Source organism: Microtus ochrogaster, linkage group LG4, assembly GCF_000317375.1.
Source record: "Microtus ochrogaster isolate Prairie Vole_2 linkage group LG4, MicOch1.0, whole genome shotgun sequence".
Lineage (NCBI taxonomy): Eukaryota > Metazoa > Chordata > Mammalia > Rodentia > Cricetidae > Microtus > Microtus ochrogaster.
Window position 1 is genome coordinate 37,192,442 of NC_022030.1, and position 17,244 is coordinate 37,209,685.

General features: G+C 36.8%; 1 protein-coding gene across 1 annotated transcript in view; it reads left to right on the plus strand.

Moving 5' to 3' along the window:
- The window catches only part of Bard1 (BRCA1 associated RING domain 1), a 75,208-nt gene that overhangs the window by 37,220 nt on the left and 20,744 nt on the right, over positions 1 to 17,244 (plus strand). Inside the window, exons 7-9 of the mRNA XM_005361417.3 lie at positions 4,848 to 4,956; positions 10,713 to 10,845; positions 11,403 to 11,495. Coding sequence (XP_005361474.1) covers positions 4,848 to 4,956; positions 10,713 to 10,845; positions 11,403 to 11,495 — 335 coding nt within the window. The remainder of the gene's footprint in view (positions 1 to 4,847; positions 4,957 to 10,712; positions 10,846 to 11,402; positions 11,496 to 17,244) is intronic.

The window sequence follows — 17,244 nt, forward strand, 5'->3', positions numbered from 1 at the left end:
CTGTGAAACACATGTGTGTTCCACCTTTCCCCCCTCTTCATCTGATTTCTCCCTCCTTTACTCATTTTCAGTATTAGGGATTTTCTAGACTGTCACACAGTGTCCACACACCTTTCTCCCTGCTTGGAGTATTCTTATTCTGCCTAGTAACCCCTTTCTAGCTCTGGAAAGTTTCACTATACTTACAAATCTCCCAGTGTGCATCTCTCATTGAATTCTGTCAAGACGCAAGCTATACTTGTGTCATTGGCTCCTTAGTGCCTAAAACAGGGAAAAACCACCTGTTGAATAAACATTTTTCAAACTGATTACATAGCAATGGTTATTACCTCTTCTGTGTGCATGCACATACCCTTTGTGTGTAAATTACATAAATATCACATAGACATATATGTGCTATATGTTTTCATACAGTCAGTGTGTTTCAGTAGTACTGATTTTTCAGGATTTTTGTTTACTTATTTATTAGCTATTAGGTAGCAAAACATAGTTACTTAGAAACACTCAGATCTTCTGAGGAGGTTTGAAAATGTAAAAATCCTTATCTTTGTCTTTAAAGTTTTTAGATGAGCTGGGCACTGGTGGCCCAAGCCTTTAATCCCAGCACTCAGGAGGCAGAGGCAGACGAATCTCTGTGAGTTCGAGGTCAGTCTGGTCTACAAGAGCTAGTTCTGGGACAGGCTCCAGAGCTACAGAGAAACCTTGTCTCAAAAAACCAAAATTAAAAGAAAAAAAAAAAAAGAAAAGAAAAGAAGAAATGTATTTTCTAGAATTTATGATTTAAATCCCAGAGAGAGCCAGGCATGGTGGCTCACACCTTTAATCCTATCTCTTGGGACGTAGTAGAAGGCATACCTCTATGAGTTCTAGGCCAGCCAAGGCTACATTGTGAGATTTTTGTCTCATAAAACAAAAACAACAACTACAATCTGAACAAATGAAAGTACAGGAAAAGGGCAATAAAATGGCTAAAAGCACTTCGGAAAGGCATTTGCCTCTAGTCCTGGTTGGTATGAGATCCATCCCTAGGGCCTAGGTATGGGAAGGAAAGCCCAACTCCTGTCAGTTTTCCTCTGGTCTCTCTGTCTCTGTCTCTGTCTCTGTCTCTGTCTCTGTCTCTCACGCACACATACACACACACACACACAAATAAATGAATCTAATAAAAAAACTCTTAAAGTAAAATCACAGGGCAGTCAGTAGAGGTAGGCATATACTAGAGGAAGAGAAATAGTAAAACCAGCTAATGTACTATGCTATAAATCAATAGAGAAAATTAATAAAAAGATAGGATTTTTGTCAATGATTGCACTTTCCTGATTCAGTAACCAGGAAAACTGCATTTTTAGAAGAATTTCTAATGCATGAACAGTATTAACTATATGTAATCCTTTGGAGTTCACTGACTTTTAAGAGATTTTCTTTGGACAAGGTATTAAAGGAATGGTTAGAAGTGATACCTATGGAAATTGTTAGTATATTGTCAGGAATTATGCTTAATTGTATAAACTTGTATTCTCACAGTACCTTGATTTGTTGCTGTTGCACTAACCCAGACATACTTTCCATTTTCACAGTTGTAGTGTCTCCTTCTCTCTAGTGTTCATTGCCTCTGTCTGCTAATTGTATCAGTTTCTTCACTTGTATTCACCCATTACATATGCTCATACAGTGAGAAGAGTTCAGCTCCCTAGATGGAGAAGGCTCTTTTCCAGCTGGTACATACTTTTTAGCAGCCGTATTGCTTATTTCCTCCTCAGTCTCTACACATTCATGTACCACATGACAATTACCAGTCTTGACCCAAGGCCATTTCATTTGCCAATGTATGTTCCTTACCTACATTTCACCCCATTACTTTGCTATAGTATATACTTGGTCAGTTTCATATTTGTTGAGTTAGTATTTGCTTTCAGTGGTTTGCGGAGAAGGAAAAGGTGTGTACACCCTATTCTTCTAGATATTGATGTGAGTTAAGGCTTATGCTTCATACCAGAAAATAGAGAACGTTGCGTTTATATTAGAAAAGAAACATTGAGCAATAGCCTTGACCTTTTCAGTAAAATAATAAATTATATCTTTTTTGAGTTAATATGTTACAATCTTAAAAAGACTTTCATACGATGATGGAGAATAATTAATTTACTACTGTTCCAATTAGCAGTCACAATGTCAGTGACTGATGTATTCAATAGTGTCTTACATTTCCTTGAGATATCTATTTTACATAAAGGGAATAAATAATGTGATAAAATTAACTAATAATTAAAATAAATCAAATTTTCTCACTATACATGTAACCCGTGTTAACCCATTCAAATCTGGAAAGAACACATTTTGTATGTGTCCACATAAGAGTAGAATATACCTTATCTTTCCTTGCTGTGGTTAAGTTTCTACTTGTAAACCTGAATTTGTTTTCGTATTTCTGTAGTTGAGAAGAAAACAAAATTATGACAGAGTGCCATAGGCCACATTTTCCATGAGGCGCAGGACCTTTCCAGAACCTTTGGTATCTGTAACTTATAATTCTGTAATTTACATATAATAAAATTCTGCTAGTCAGCTTGTGAAGAAACTCTTCAGAATACAAGAGTATTTGATTGCTCCAGACCACGTGTTTATGTAGAAGTCTGCCTTAGTAGCACTATGGCTGTGCATGTTAGGAAGCGCTTTCATTTAGCCATTTTTCATGTTGTCATCAGGGATTTTTACTTCAGCTCATATAAATAGCTATGCAGATGTCATCAGTTAGTGTGTATTAAGTTCATTTGGCTAAGGTTTTTTCTCATATATATTAATAAAAATATATATACTATGGCTTTGTTTATCCATTTTTGCAGTTGGTTTAAGAATTAGAATCTTGATTCTTCAAATCAGGCTTCTATTTTGTGACTGTCATAGCATCTGCACATGAAGAGGCAGTGTGGTGGTGTGTGCATAAGAGAGCATGAGGTTGGGACGTCTCCAGGAGAGTGCATGAGATCCTGTTGACGTGCTCTGACAGTACTCGCTCCAGCTGTAAGCAGTGGCTTGTGTCACAGTGTTGTAAATCAGGAACCCAAATGCACTTGTCTTTTACACTGGCTGGGGAAAGAATATTGCCAGGAAGGGCCATGGTGTGGACCTGGACATAAAGGGGAACCTGAGAATGCAGCCTTAAGACTGTTTACTCAGAACTGCTGAAAGAAGACGGAGCAACTGAGCCTGGTGGTCATGAAGAGCTGTCATGAGAGAATTGCTCTGACTTATTTCTTATCTTAATCCACTAGCTCTCTTTTCAAGATGCCATTGTAACAGCCTTCCCTAAGGTCACTGGCTCAGAGAGGCTTAGTCCTTATATGTGTGACTTCTGTGACTCATCAAAGCTGACGCTTTTCTTCTTCTTCCCTTAATGGTTCATTCTTGCCCCTTTAAGATGTTCTCTACGCACTCAATTACATTTATAAAATTGTTATAGTACCTTATTAATATTTTTGTTTCCCATTTAACACACTGTATTTTCACATTTGCTTTCAAAGCTTGGAATCAAGTCTAGAGTGTTGTGCATGTTTTACAAGCACTGAACCACTGAACTTTATACCCAGCCCTCTTCAGCTTTAATTGAATATATACATGCAATATTCTTAAAACCCTTAAGAGATTAGAAACGATAACTTGATTTTGAAAGCTCAATATTACAGTATGGTGTATTAAAATATAGTCTAAAATATTCTTGAATTGTAAAGAAGAGGAATGGTTGACCAAATGTTGTAGCTTTAACAAATTATTTACAATGGACTTGTTGAGCATGCTATTGAATGTAATTGAGATACAGGGCAAATGTGACCTAAATAGATCATCGGAACCTGTTGCTCTGTTTTATTATAGTCTATGAAATGATGGGGTTCTACTTTGAGACCTCGTCTAGTATTTCATGCTGTGATTTGTAAAGATGCATGCATTCAGAAGTTTGTATCAGGCTGTTCTCTGAACCACACTAGTCTGCAGTTAAACAAAAAGGGATAAAAAGTACCCTCCAAATAGATTACATGATGCTTTATTAAACTTAAATTTTCTTAATGCAAATAAAAAATAATGGCAAGAGAGAGACATTAAATAATAAAAAAAAAATTTCTAGATTAAATTAGCCTGTGTATTTCAAGGATATGTTGACCTCAAAATAGGAAACAGGAAATGTGCTACGTTGCTCTTGTTTCCACAGGAGAAAAAAGCTATGGAGCAAATTACTAAAGATTCAATTAAAAAAAAAAAACTCTTCAAAAAGAGAAATGACGGCTTATCCACAGAGGTGATAATCATACAGGTGGTAATTAAAACCTCATAAGGATTGGGGCTCTTGTCTTTACAAAAAATACTCATCTTCAAAAAGTCAAGAGACCTTGGATGTTTTGATATCTTAAAAAAATGGCTTATGAGGACAGGTCATCTACAGGGTAAAATTTCATTCTCTATACATATATATTTATATCTACTACCCAGTGTAGTGTGCAGACGGGGGCGGGAGGGGAGGGGTGTCTCTGGTAGAGAATCGTTCTGTGGGTTGGCAGCATCACAGAAGAATGGAAGTGGGCTAGAAGGAAAGGGGTAAAAGGGTCTGAGGGGAAGAACTAGGGAAATGTTGGGTCCTCTGCAGGAGGCTGAGTCTCTAGAGGGTGGAGGTGGAGCTGGCTTCCTTCTTTGCTTCTTCACTGAGTTCCATAGCTTTTGATACTGGATCTTCATGACTGTGTTTCTTTAGTTACAATTGTGTATTAAGGATGTTGACAAGTAGTTCTAGAAGTGCATCTGTTAAGAATGAAGTTATGTATTTTATTTACTTAAACACATCTGACTTGTTTTACCAGTAACATATTTGGTGTACGGCCCGTGGATTATACAGACGATGAAAATATAAAATCATTATTGCTGCCACCAGAGAAGAATGAATCATTCTCTACTAGCCAGTGCTCAGGCGTAAGTATGGATTTAGATTTGGGACATTTATTTTTTTATTGAACTTTGTTGTGAAAGGAGCATGATAGAAAAACTTCCACTTAGCAGGTATCTTTCACTCACCAATTATTGAGTACTTCTGGAGTACTGACTATTATGGATTCAAAGACACAATCAGAGTACATCTACGAAGAAATGTGTAGTTTTTGCAGCTTTCATACAACAATGAATTTGACTAAAGCAACTCTTATTTCAAGGAATTTGCTTGCCAGTAAGAGGTAGAGAAAAAATGGTCTGTGAATATGTAAATTGATAATGCAATCATTTCAGAAGTGGGTACACAAATGCTTCCAGAGTGATTTTGTATTGCGTAGCTGGGTGGAGGTGCTAGACTCCTGAACGACACTGCATCAGTGAGGGCTTTTTAAGAACCAATTTGAACTAAAACTTGAATTATGACGGGGAGGCAGCCAGGTGACCACATAAAGGACATTGTATAGAGACCCTCAAATAGACGAAATGGGCACATTTGGAGATTGCAGAGTTAGTAATTGCTGGAGACAGAGTTTGAGAATAGAAACCATTGAGAGTATAGGAGAAACTGGAGTGAATTTTGTCCTGAGCATTTACTCTTTTGATTTACAAAAGGAAATCACTCCTTTTTGTGCAGTGTGTGCAAGAGTGAAAGAAATATCACCTAGGATTGTGGCAAGCAAATGCCAGCGTGACATGAACAGCCTTGAAAGTCTGTAAGAAGGAAAGTAGTGAAGTTCAGTGTATGTTTATTACTTTTCATTGGGTTTCTATAATGAATGGGGATGAGTAGAATTGCTGTCACTGAAGGCATAGACTAGTTGGTGCCATTTGCTGGTATTGGAAAGGGAATCCTTCATCCTCTGCTAATTTTGCATCTATTGTTGAAACTGTTACGTAGTAGTTGGCTATATGAGCCTGTGAATTAGATAAAACGTATAAGCACACAGTGGAAAAAAGACCTATTTCTTGGGAATCCATAGCCAAATGGAAGATATAAATACAAAAAATCTTGGTATAAATTGTATTACATGATAAAAGCAATGAAATGTGCAAAAGCTATAACGTGTACTGTGGACTCGAGGAGCCTCACTTAAGGAGCGGTCAGGAAAAACTTGAGAAGGTGATAGAGTGTCGGAGGGAAAGTGAGCTGATGGGTGCTGTTGTGGAAGTGACAGAAAATCCCTAATCAGAAACACTTGACTATTATAAAGACCATCCTATTGGCAGCTGTAATTGCACTGAGAACCCATGCTTTTGCCATTACTTGCCATCCTTGATTTAGTGGCTCTGGTGTTACTTGTGTGTCCTTGTTCCTGTTGCTGCAATTCTAATTGTGATAGTGGCTATCTTGAAGGAGTCTTGTAGCCTTCACTGAGGTCTTCCTAGTGTTTTATTGGTTAGAATGACTGCATACTGTTTGACATACCGAGGGATACAGATGGAGCAGATCTTGTAGTGGGGCTACCTGCACAAAATCTGCCTTTTTTTAGTGTAGAGAATGGGAAGAATGTGTTCTGCTTGGAAAGCCAGCACAGCTTCTCAGAGGAAGGTGTAAAATGCCCTCAGAAATGTAAAGAACTATTGGGGTTAGTGTGCAAGGTGAATGAGGAATGCTAAAGTAGTTTTAGGGTGAAACGCTAAATTGCGATCAGCCCATGAAAGGCCTTAACCTTCCTTAATAGGTACTGCAGATTTAGTGCGACATTTTCAGTATGGAACAAGATGGTCTGCAGAATAGCATGGAGTCAGAAGAAATGCAGGTTGAGTAGAGGCTGCTGTAATAAAGTCCAGGATTAACAGGGTCTGAAATTATGGGTGATGGTATTGAGATGAGGAGAGGAGAGAGACACGGGAGGGAGCTCACTCTATTTTCATATTTGTTCAGATGATGAGGGATTTGCAACAACACTGACCAAACTTTCTTATTGTCTTAATCATTGATATGTGGCTAAGGAAACTCATGGATGATAAATCCGTGTGAGTGGAGGCGGTAGGTTCTGTGCATTCATTAAGAGGTAGTTTACACCTGGGATGTCACCTCTAACCATTACCACACTCCTCTCTCGGCCCAGGCTGCTTTGCTGGCTCTTGTCAGGCTGCCATGACACAACGGCTGTTTTTGCAGAGCCCTGTTGTCCAGAAAGAGCAGTGCAGTACTAACTGACGCCACTGCTTAGGTACAGCCTTCGCCTGAGGTCGTTAGAATTTGGTGTGGTCTTAGGTGCTATCCCTGAGAACATTTGTCTTTTGTTTTAGATTGCAGTCTGATAAATGTGTTCCAAATGATAGTTTGGGAAATGAAAAGGACCTCTTTAATTTCTTTCTTTTAAAAATGGGAAAACTGAAAGGTCGTGATTTGCCCAGGATCATTAAACAGACATTAAAACATTTTTAATGGGCCAGTTAGACCTCAGATTTCTTAAGTCTTAGGTCAGCCCTCATTCAGTTCCACCATACTTTACAAATTAGTATTTATTTTACTCATTTATACTAGAACTCTCTGCCAGAGCATAGTATATTTAAGCTGTCATCATAGATTATTTTAAATGTGTCAGAAATACAAATACCTTTATGGTATTCTTTAAGTCTGATTATGGTAATTACTTTCAGAAAGGGATTTTTATTTTGAAATTTAAGAAACATACACTTTCTGTATTCCATTGGCATTGACTTTATGTCTTTTTGTTTTTTGAGATAGGCCTTCATTATGTAGCCCAGGATAGCCTGAAACTTGCAACCTACCTGCTTCTGCCTCAAAGGGTAAGATGTGTACAACACCATGGCCAATCTTCTTTATTCTTGGTGACTGATATATGGCTAGAATGCTAGTAGATGATAAACAGGTCTGTGTAAGTGGAGATGGTAGAGTATGTGCAGTTGTTAAGAGCTAAGGTCTAGGATGTGATGCCCCTAGCTGTCACCAGACTCCACTTGTTCAACCTGGCTGTCTTGCTGGGTCTGTAGTTGATCAAACATATTCCCTTTCAGATCCTAAGCTTTAGCTATTTTCTCTGCCAAAAACAGGTTTGAGGAGCCAGGATTCCTCCCTCCTACTTACTTACACCGTTCAGACCCAATTGTACCTGTCAGCTACTTATTTATTACTGCTAGGAGCTGAACCTAGAACCTTATATTTGCTGGGTAAGCAGTCCACCCTTGAGCTACATCCCTGGTTTTGGACCATTTATTAAAAATAGCAATCCCTCAGTGCTGCTCACCTCATTCGCCCCCTTGACCCCATTTAGCATACAGTTGAGAAATAGCATTATACTCTTCCTGTACTTTATTTTTCCCTTCCCTATTAGAATATAAGCTGTATGAGGGCTGGGACTGGTTCACTGCAACAGGTCTTTTGCATGGAGAACAGTGTGGCAAGTACCAAGTGCTTGGTTACATGTGTGTTGATGGTGAGCAAGCTTTTAAGCCTGAAAGTGGCAGGTGCATTGAACACTGGTCCCAACATGATACACTTGCTTGATAGTAGAGTCTAGAATGTTTGTATTGCAAGCTGTACTGATGAGCTCCTCCAGGGAATGTGCAGATGGGTAGAGGTGATAAGTTGATGCGGTTTAATCCATCTGTGTCTCATCCAGAATTGTGTTTCAAGTAAACTTGGTGGCCCTTCTTTGAGGTTCAGAAGCAACCTCTGATCTTAACCAAAAGCATTTTTCCATGTTCGTTTAGGGACTTTTCTGCTCTTGACTCCTTATAGCAGCATGCTTACCTTTTCTAGTCATTTCTTGATTCTTTAAAAAATTTTATTATATTTGCTTATGTTAATGTGTGAGTGTGCGTGTGCCTAGATATGCACATATAGAGGCAACAGGAATCATTCTCTCCTTCTGCCACTTTGGTCCTGGGGGTCCAATTCAAGTTGTCAGGTCTGGCTGCAAGCTCCTCTTTCCTCAAAGCCATCTCTTTAAGCCCCCCTTAGATGCTTGGTAAATTTATTAACAATTTAGATAACAATTTTATCTAAGAAAAATACCATGTTGAATTTAAGTTTTGAGTTTGTTTAATGCTAAGAAACATAATCTCTAAGTCTTTATAAAGTGAGGGTTTTATGTTTGGGTTTTTTAAAGCATCATGGTTTTGAGATCCCTATATGTGAATTAAATGCACAGCCCCTATGATGTCAATCCAAAGTCAACATGTGACTGGAAGCGGTTTGTTTTATGATAGCATTTCTTAACTATAAGGTAGTAGTACCAGTTTTTCTATTTTATACAAATTTAAGAAGACTTGGACAGGGAAATGCTTGACCTACTTTGATACTTCCCTGATTGGCACAAATAGTATTGTATGCTATATTTAGAAATGATAGATTTTCATTTATTTTATAGAAAGAACTAATTTAGCTAAAGTGGAGTCATGTAAATCAAGAAGCAGTGTATTCTCTTCTGAGCTATTTTGATGGCATTTATTTAATGAGAAAGAATTTTGACAATTGATTTTTAATATTGTAATTGTACAGTTTTAAAACTCAGCTGAACTAGTTTCATATTATACAGTATTTACACTGTTTGGATTTGACTTGGCTACCTTTTGTTACAGAAACTAGTAAGGCATTTATATGGGAATGTGACAATGTCTAGTCAAACTTTTGTTATCAGAACCTTAACAGAGTAAATTTAGCTTGCTGAACTTAAATTGCCAAGCACTGTCATTTAAAAGACTTACTGTGATATTTTTGTATACCTACTTACTACATAGTAGATCTCATTTATTGTGAATGAATTGAGTTCAACTGTTTATAAATTTCACCAACAACTTAGCTGTCATATGTAGGGAGTCTGAATGAACGATCACTGTTCTGGTATGTGGAGTTAATGTTTAAATACTAGCCTCCTCTCACCTAGTTGCTGAACTGCGATGGTGCCTGTGCCTCTGTTGTTTCCTTCAAATGTTGCAGAGCCCTTGAAAGCCCAGGTGTCCAATGCACATTTGTACTCAGTGTCTTGTGTTGTGTGTGGTGTCTTTTCCTTAGTGCAGTAGTGCTGGTTATGCATTTTCCTCTCTAGATCATTCATTCTCCTTCACAGGTAATTGCAGTTCTGTTTTTTCCATCTTTTGCATGCTCCACCATGTCATTGTTCCTCTGCATCGTCTCTTCTCATTCCACGTGCTGTTCACTGGTGCTGTTTATCTCCTCTAAGTGCTGAGTGTAAATTAGATATTAAGCTGAAATCATTAGTCTCTGTAAGTCAGCCTTTCCTCCTTATGGGCATGAGCAACTCCCTCCTGTTTGTGGACCTACTTTCTTCACCCATCAGTTCACTTGCCTATGTTCATCTTTTTGTTTCAGTATCGAGAATTCATTTTCTTCAGAATTAGAGCTGAATTTTCAAAATAATCTTAGCTTAAACTGAATAGAGCAGGTTTGTGTTTGACTCTTTGAAGAGGGTATGAAATTGGTCATTTTTAAATGGCTGTGTTAGGTTATTGGGGACAGAATGAAATTATGAAACGCTACAGGAATCCAGTTCAGCATCAGGAAAGGAAGCTTGCCTGCATGGAGAGAGCTATTCCAACTGACACTGATGGGAGGAAAATAATTAGGAAATAGTTATTCAAATGGATTGAGTATTATAATTATGGGTATTGATTCAGTAGGAACTACTGGGGATTATTAGTTGGAGTAAGGCAATTCATAAAATAAATCCCCTGCCTAATGGCTTGTGCCTTCTCTCTGTGTTCCTTACATGTTTTTACCATGGTGCCTCTCCATTTTTCACTACCAGGTGACTGCTGGACAGCGAAGGAATGGGCCATTGGTGCTGATAGGCAGTGGACTTTCTTCACAGCAGCAGAAAATGCTCAGCAAACTCGAGACAGTTCTTAAGGCTAAAAAATGTGCTGAGTTTGACAGTACAGGTGAGGTGTTTGATTTCTTTCTAAATAATTTTTTAAAAAGTTAGTCCCTTTAAAGAGTGAACTTCAGTAATTTATGTTTTAAGAATTGGCTTATGGTTATATATTTTGCGTCTTGTAATCTAGGCTGTTTCTATTAATATCCTAGGAAATGTAAAGTGTGTTTTACTTGTTTTGGGGGATTTGGAGCTGTTCACATTGCTAGTAGGCAAGTGCATTACCACTCACCTACATCCTTAACAGGAGCTGTAAAGTTAAGCTTTACACTTATTTTAGGGTAGAGTACTGTTAAGAACAGATTTGAGTTTGTTATTAAAATATAACACAGTGTGATACCACAAATCATTTGAAAATAGTTTAAAAACTTGTATTTGTTAATATACTTTTACGATCTATTTTTCATGTTGATGGCCAAGTTAAAAAAAGTATGGAATAAAAGAAACATTATATTCAATATAAATTTCCTTAGGTGAAAACTTATGTGTTAGTTAATAAAATAGACTTAACTGCTTATAAAAAACCAGGAAGTTATTTTGGTTTTTCCTTACTGCTTTTTTTAGTAACTCATGTCATTGTTCCTGATGATGAAGCTCAAAGTACTTTGAAGTGTATGCTTGGGATTCTCAATGGATGCTGGATTCTGACGTTTGAATGTAAGTACTGGATTTGGGAGGATTACTAGACTAGTTAGATACTCACTGCTTTGAAAAGGATTCATGTATTATTGGTGCCCTGCAGATATTTTTAATAAATGTGCATAAATATGCTCTGATTTTAATGTAGTTTTATTCTGCAATACCAAGTATATTAATAAAGAATTAATGTAGTTTCTTGTTAGATTTGAAGTCTAAATAGTCCATATTAATGTTAAATGGTATATTTGACAAAATATACTCATGTTTTAATCCATTTAATGGTGTATCTATGAAGTGAAATTAATTTATTGCTTTCCATTTAAAATGTTTACAGTATTAACCTTTTAGTCTCATGGCTGACTCAGTCCTATTAGGCAGCTGTTGGGGGAATTTACCATTTCATTCTACATGATCTGATTACAGCAGCCATTACGTCAGCCTCCACTGAAACTTTCCCTGTTTCTCTCGTTGGCAGTCATATGCCATCACCCTCAGAACTCCCTTCTATTTCCCCTACTGTGTTATATGCTGCTTTTCATACTCCCCCACCCACCCACCCACCTTTTTCCTCCAGAATCTTACATATCTCCTCCCTCTTCCTAGTTAGTTTCTTTTCCTTGGTACTTGAAGTATCTGCTTTTTGGTAGGATAGGCTAAAATATGATGGCAGATGCACCAGCTGTCGTTAAGTACTTCTTGAGAAAGCTAAGTGGCTGCAAAGGACTGACAGGGAAGTCTTATGATAGATCGTTGAGAACCTTGATGTTGCTTATGCTCAAGAATGATGGAGGCCCAAATTTCTCAGACTTGCCACACACATCTGCACATGGAGTTGCTTTGTATTGTGATTTGTTAATCTTCCAGAGCTCACTGCTGACACTGGGTACTGCAGTCTCCTATAATGACAATTATACCAAAACAGAAGATTGAGTATATTAGTTTTAAGAAGAACATTGTATATTAAAATTCATTAAAAGTATTGGCTTTGTGCTTTGAAGGCCTTGTGGTAGAGTGATGATCAAGGTCTTAAGTTTGAAGGCGATTTGATTTGAAGAGCAGTTTGGTGTTACCTGTCAGTACTCGTGTCCTCCTAATCGGCTTCCACTTGCTCCCTGTGGTACTGGTCAGCTCTCTTGGGTATGATTGCAGTGTGAGAAACCATGTTATCTTTTCTCCTCATTCTCTGTTAATAGTTGCTCCTGGTCAAAACCAGCTTGAGAAGCATGATAATTGATTGGCAATATGATTAGCGTTATGCCTGTGCTTGAACTTTGTTTGTTTGTTTGTTTGTTTTGTCTTTCCTGTCTATAGTAAGTCTCTTTGAGTCTCAGTATATAAAAACGTCAACTGCCTCTAATGTTATGACTTTCTTTGTACCACACCTGAGCCAGAACCATTGCCAGTGGTTAGAATTAGTCGATTTATTTTAATATCAAGATCCTTATTAATAAAGAAGCCATGTGGGATTTTGAATAATCTGATGCTTTTGAACTTTAAGTCTATTTAACAATTTGCTGAAACCTATCTTCTGTAGGAAATGTGAATTTTGTCACTCTAATTATTTTTATAGAATCAAGCTGACTTAATTGTGTGATATCTGGTGATTCTTACAGTAGTGACTATATCCTCTAATGCAGATGATTCTTTTAGGATAAAGAGTGGATAGGCTTTCTTATTAAAGTTTATGTAGAGCCCATGCAGAAGTAAGTTCAAAATTTAAGACAAGTATTTAAATTGTCCCTAGGTCCTGGGCTTGTAAAAGTAAGTCATATACTCCCAAAGTGTTTCTTTCCTGACAGAGATTCCCCAGTCTGTTTTTTGGTATCAGGCACCTCAATTTCAATTTATTGAAAAATACTTCAGAGCAATTCAGAACTGTCTGAAAATCATATATATTAGAGAAAAATGAAGGGGATTAATGCTTTCAAAAGCATGCATGACTTACTAAAACTTTCTTGAGTAGGATTCTAAGCTTTAGTCTTTTAGACAAAATTAATTGGAATAACTACTTATAAACTTAATAATATTAACCTTTTATAGTGTTTTCCATAACAAATAAATTGAAGAAGAATTTTCATCATGTATGTCCTGTACTTGTGTGTGAAGACTGGAGGTTGATAGCAGATGTCCTAGGCTCCCACCTTTGTTTTTGAGACAGAAACTCAGAGATTAGCTGGACAGGCTCACAGCCGTCTGGAGATCTGCCTGTCTCGCAGACTGTTTCCCACTTCGCTGTGCTAGGGTTACTCTAGACCAGTTATTCTCAACTTTCCTAATGCTTTTTGTATAGTTCCTCATGTTGTGGTGACCCCAACTATAAAACTGTTTTTGCTGCTACTTCATAACTTTAATTTTGCTATTGTTTTGAGATATAAATATCTGATATGCAGGATGGTCTTAGGGGAGCCCTGTGAAAGAGTCCTTCAAGACTCAAAGGGATCATGGCCCACAGGTTGAGAACCGCTGCTCTAGACTTGCATCTGAACTGAATGACGAAGAGCAAGGCAGATACTCTTTGGTGGTGTTTTCTGATTGGTTAGTTGATTTGAGTGATTTGACTCTAAAAAGACTGATACCAAGAGTTCCTTTTTAAAGTAGACTTCTGTAGTTTTAAAGATTAATGTAATTTCTGTTTTGCTCAGTAAACTTTTGGACATTTTGACAATTTGTTCTTTAAATAGACAGTATTGGTATTAGTGTCAGTACTGCTTCCCAAGTTTTGTTTACAATGTTTTGATGATACACTAATGCATTTTGTGATGGGATTGGTTTGCTTTTTTTGTATGCATTAAATAAAATAAATTTGACATTTTGTCTCAAGAAGTATATGTTTATTTATAAGTGTACTTATAACTAGAATATTAACTTGAAGTATAGGATAAAAGTAAATGATTACTAAGTATGACAAAATCTGCTGTCCTATGTCCAAGTAAAAGAACACACGTGAGACTCTCTAAACTTGCAGTAATTAATGATATAGTAATATCACTAATGAAATAAATAAGTCAATCAGTCAACTATACTTATTATTTAACAACCTAAAATCATCGATATTTGAAAGTTTTATTTATTCCACAGAAATTAAGCAAATTGCAATAGGACTTTTACACCTACTTTCCATTTTAAGATTTTTTTATCTCTAAAATATAACTTTTTTAAAAAATTTTTTTTTATCTCTAAAATATAACTTAAAAGCATTTCTATTAATTAACTCATATAAAGTATATATCATATATGCCATAATTCCTAAAATCTATTTATATTAGTTTAAAAACAAGTCATTTACCAACAACTTAATGCTACTTCTTAAATTTTAATCCAATTATTTTTTATCTATCGTAAATGTTTAATAAAGCCCATCATTATACTATCATTTGCTATTAAATGTTTAACAGAAAGATACTTATTTTTTTCCTTTTGAAGAAAAAAGAAGCAAATTCAAAATCAGAGTTTTGCTTGCTTTCTCCACTAATAATTTTCAAACTAAATTAACTTGGTAATTATATATGTAAGCACAGATTTGCCCATCTACCATAACTAAATATTCTTTGAATGTGTCAAGTTACTATTCTCATATAATGTATAGCCACTTTTCTCTTATGATGCATGCTTTATTTCATCTTTGTTAGCTTGAACACATTCTATATTTTAACTGGAACTTTGCAGGGATGAGGGAACAAGTCACCTGTACAGACAGACTCTCTGAGTATAGATGGATTCCTGACCATGCCTACTATTTGATGAGCCCAGAAATTATGCTATTTTTCTATGTATGTAGGAGAAGCACAGTTCCCAAAGTACTTCTTAGCTCAAAATCATTATTGTAAAATCATTGGAGCAGCTAGGGCCATTTGGCAAGGCCAGGAGGTCTTTGCATATTCAGGCAGCTTATGATTGTCAAGGCTACATGAGTATTTTTCAAAAAGAATTATACTATACAGAAAAGTATTCCTTTATTCTAAACTGTTAGCATCCATTCATTCCTGTCTCCAGCTCATAAAACATAATTTGTAGATATATCTTCATTTTAGATTCATGGATGATCATCAATTATGCTGAACTGAGTAATTTTTCTGAGGCTTGGGAGAAAGGGATCAACAATGGAAACAGTAAAAAGGAGTGTCCTTGAACCCTGTCTAAGTTAGGGTTTCTCTTGTGCAAAGAGACACCATGACCATGACAACTTTTATAAAAGGAAAACATTCAATTGGGGAAGGGGGCTCACTTACAGTTTCAGAGGTTTAGTCCATTATCATTATGGTGGGGAGCATGATGGCATGCAGGCTGGTAAGGTGCTTGTTACGTCTTGATATGCAGACCACAGGAAGTCAACTGAGACACTGAGTGGTATCCTGAGAATAGGAAACCACAAAGCCTACCTCCATAGTGACACACTTCCTCCAACAAGGACAGACACACTCCAGCAGAGTCGCTCCTCCTAATAGTACCACTCTCTTTGAGACTATGAGGGCCAGCTACATTCAAACTACCACAGACACACAGTGACACAAAATTAGGAGAGAATACATAAGGGTGAGTGGAGCTTAAAGATACAGATCTATAGAATGTCCTCAGGAAGAAAAGCCCTCTCTGTCTTACATGGAAAGCAAAAAAGTATCTTCACTGTCTTAAAAGCTAGAAAACACAAAGTTGTGGAATTAATCAACTGCTATTGTTATGGCTTCTGGCTTGTCATAACTGAAAGCATGGAATTAAATATCACTCTTAGTCAACAAATTTCCGTTAAGAAACTTAGAATACATAAACATTACTTCATATCAAAACCAAGAGTCTGAACAGATAAGACATTAGAACTAAACTAGGAATTTATGTCAAATATCGATGATTTTAGGTTGTTAAATAATAAGTATAGTTGACTGATTGACTTCTTTATTTCATTAGTGATATTACTATGTCATTAATTACTGCAAGTTTAGAGAGTCTCACGTGTGTTCTTTTACTTGCTTAGTGGATTATTATTATTTGATTAATCTCAAAGGAGATTCACAAGGATTGAAGCTTTGATTGTGGCAAATATCTATTTTATAGTACATCTTCATTCTGAAACTCGGGCTACCAGATTGACAGTGGTAATTTTAGCATCTTATTAAATAAACTCCTTGACCTATTGAAGACAAAGATATGATTATTTTTCTCAATCCTCCCATTAGAGTCCTCAGCGTTGTGCTGTTTGGTTAATCTCTCAAATACGGCCTTTTCTGCTTAATAAATTGATCATATGATTTATGATAAGAGAAATAGAACATATCTACTCCAAATAGATTTAGCTGATATTTCTTTAGGTGATTTTTTTTAAACCAAAGAAAAAGACTTAAGGAAAAGTTGATCAGGAGTTGGAGGATATCTGAGCTTTTAATCTCAGTTGGGTCTCCAGTTGTCTGACCTGACCAGGGATTGGAGTTGCAATCTTAGGAGTAGATGTCACTCAGTTTGCAAAGCTTCCCAGGGTTTTCTGGACCATGATAGCAGCTTTATAAAAGGGCTTTGTTATCATTAACAGTTCTAGACTTGAAATTCACTCAGTTTCTTTAGCTGTCCTGGGTGGCGTAAGCACTTTGTTTTTTGGAATAAGCGAATATCAGAAGCATCGATGTAGACGTAAGTCACAAACGATGCCACAGCACTTTGGAATTATGATTAATAGGGTACTATTTATTAAAGGGGGAAAAAACTTACAGATCACCATCAGCCCTCTGTACAACCAGGAAAGGAGTCTAGTCGCCAGCCGAGCAGGAAGTGAAGAGAG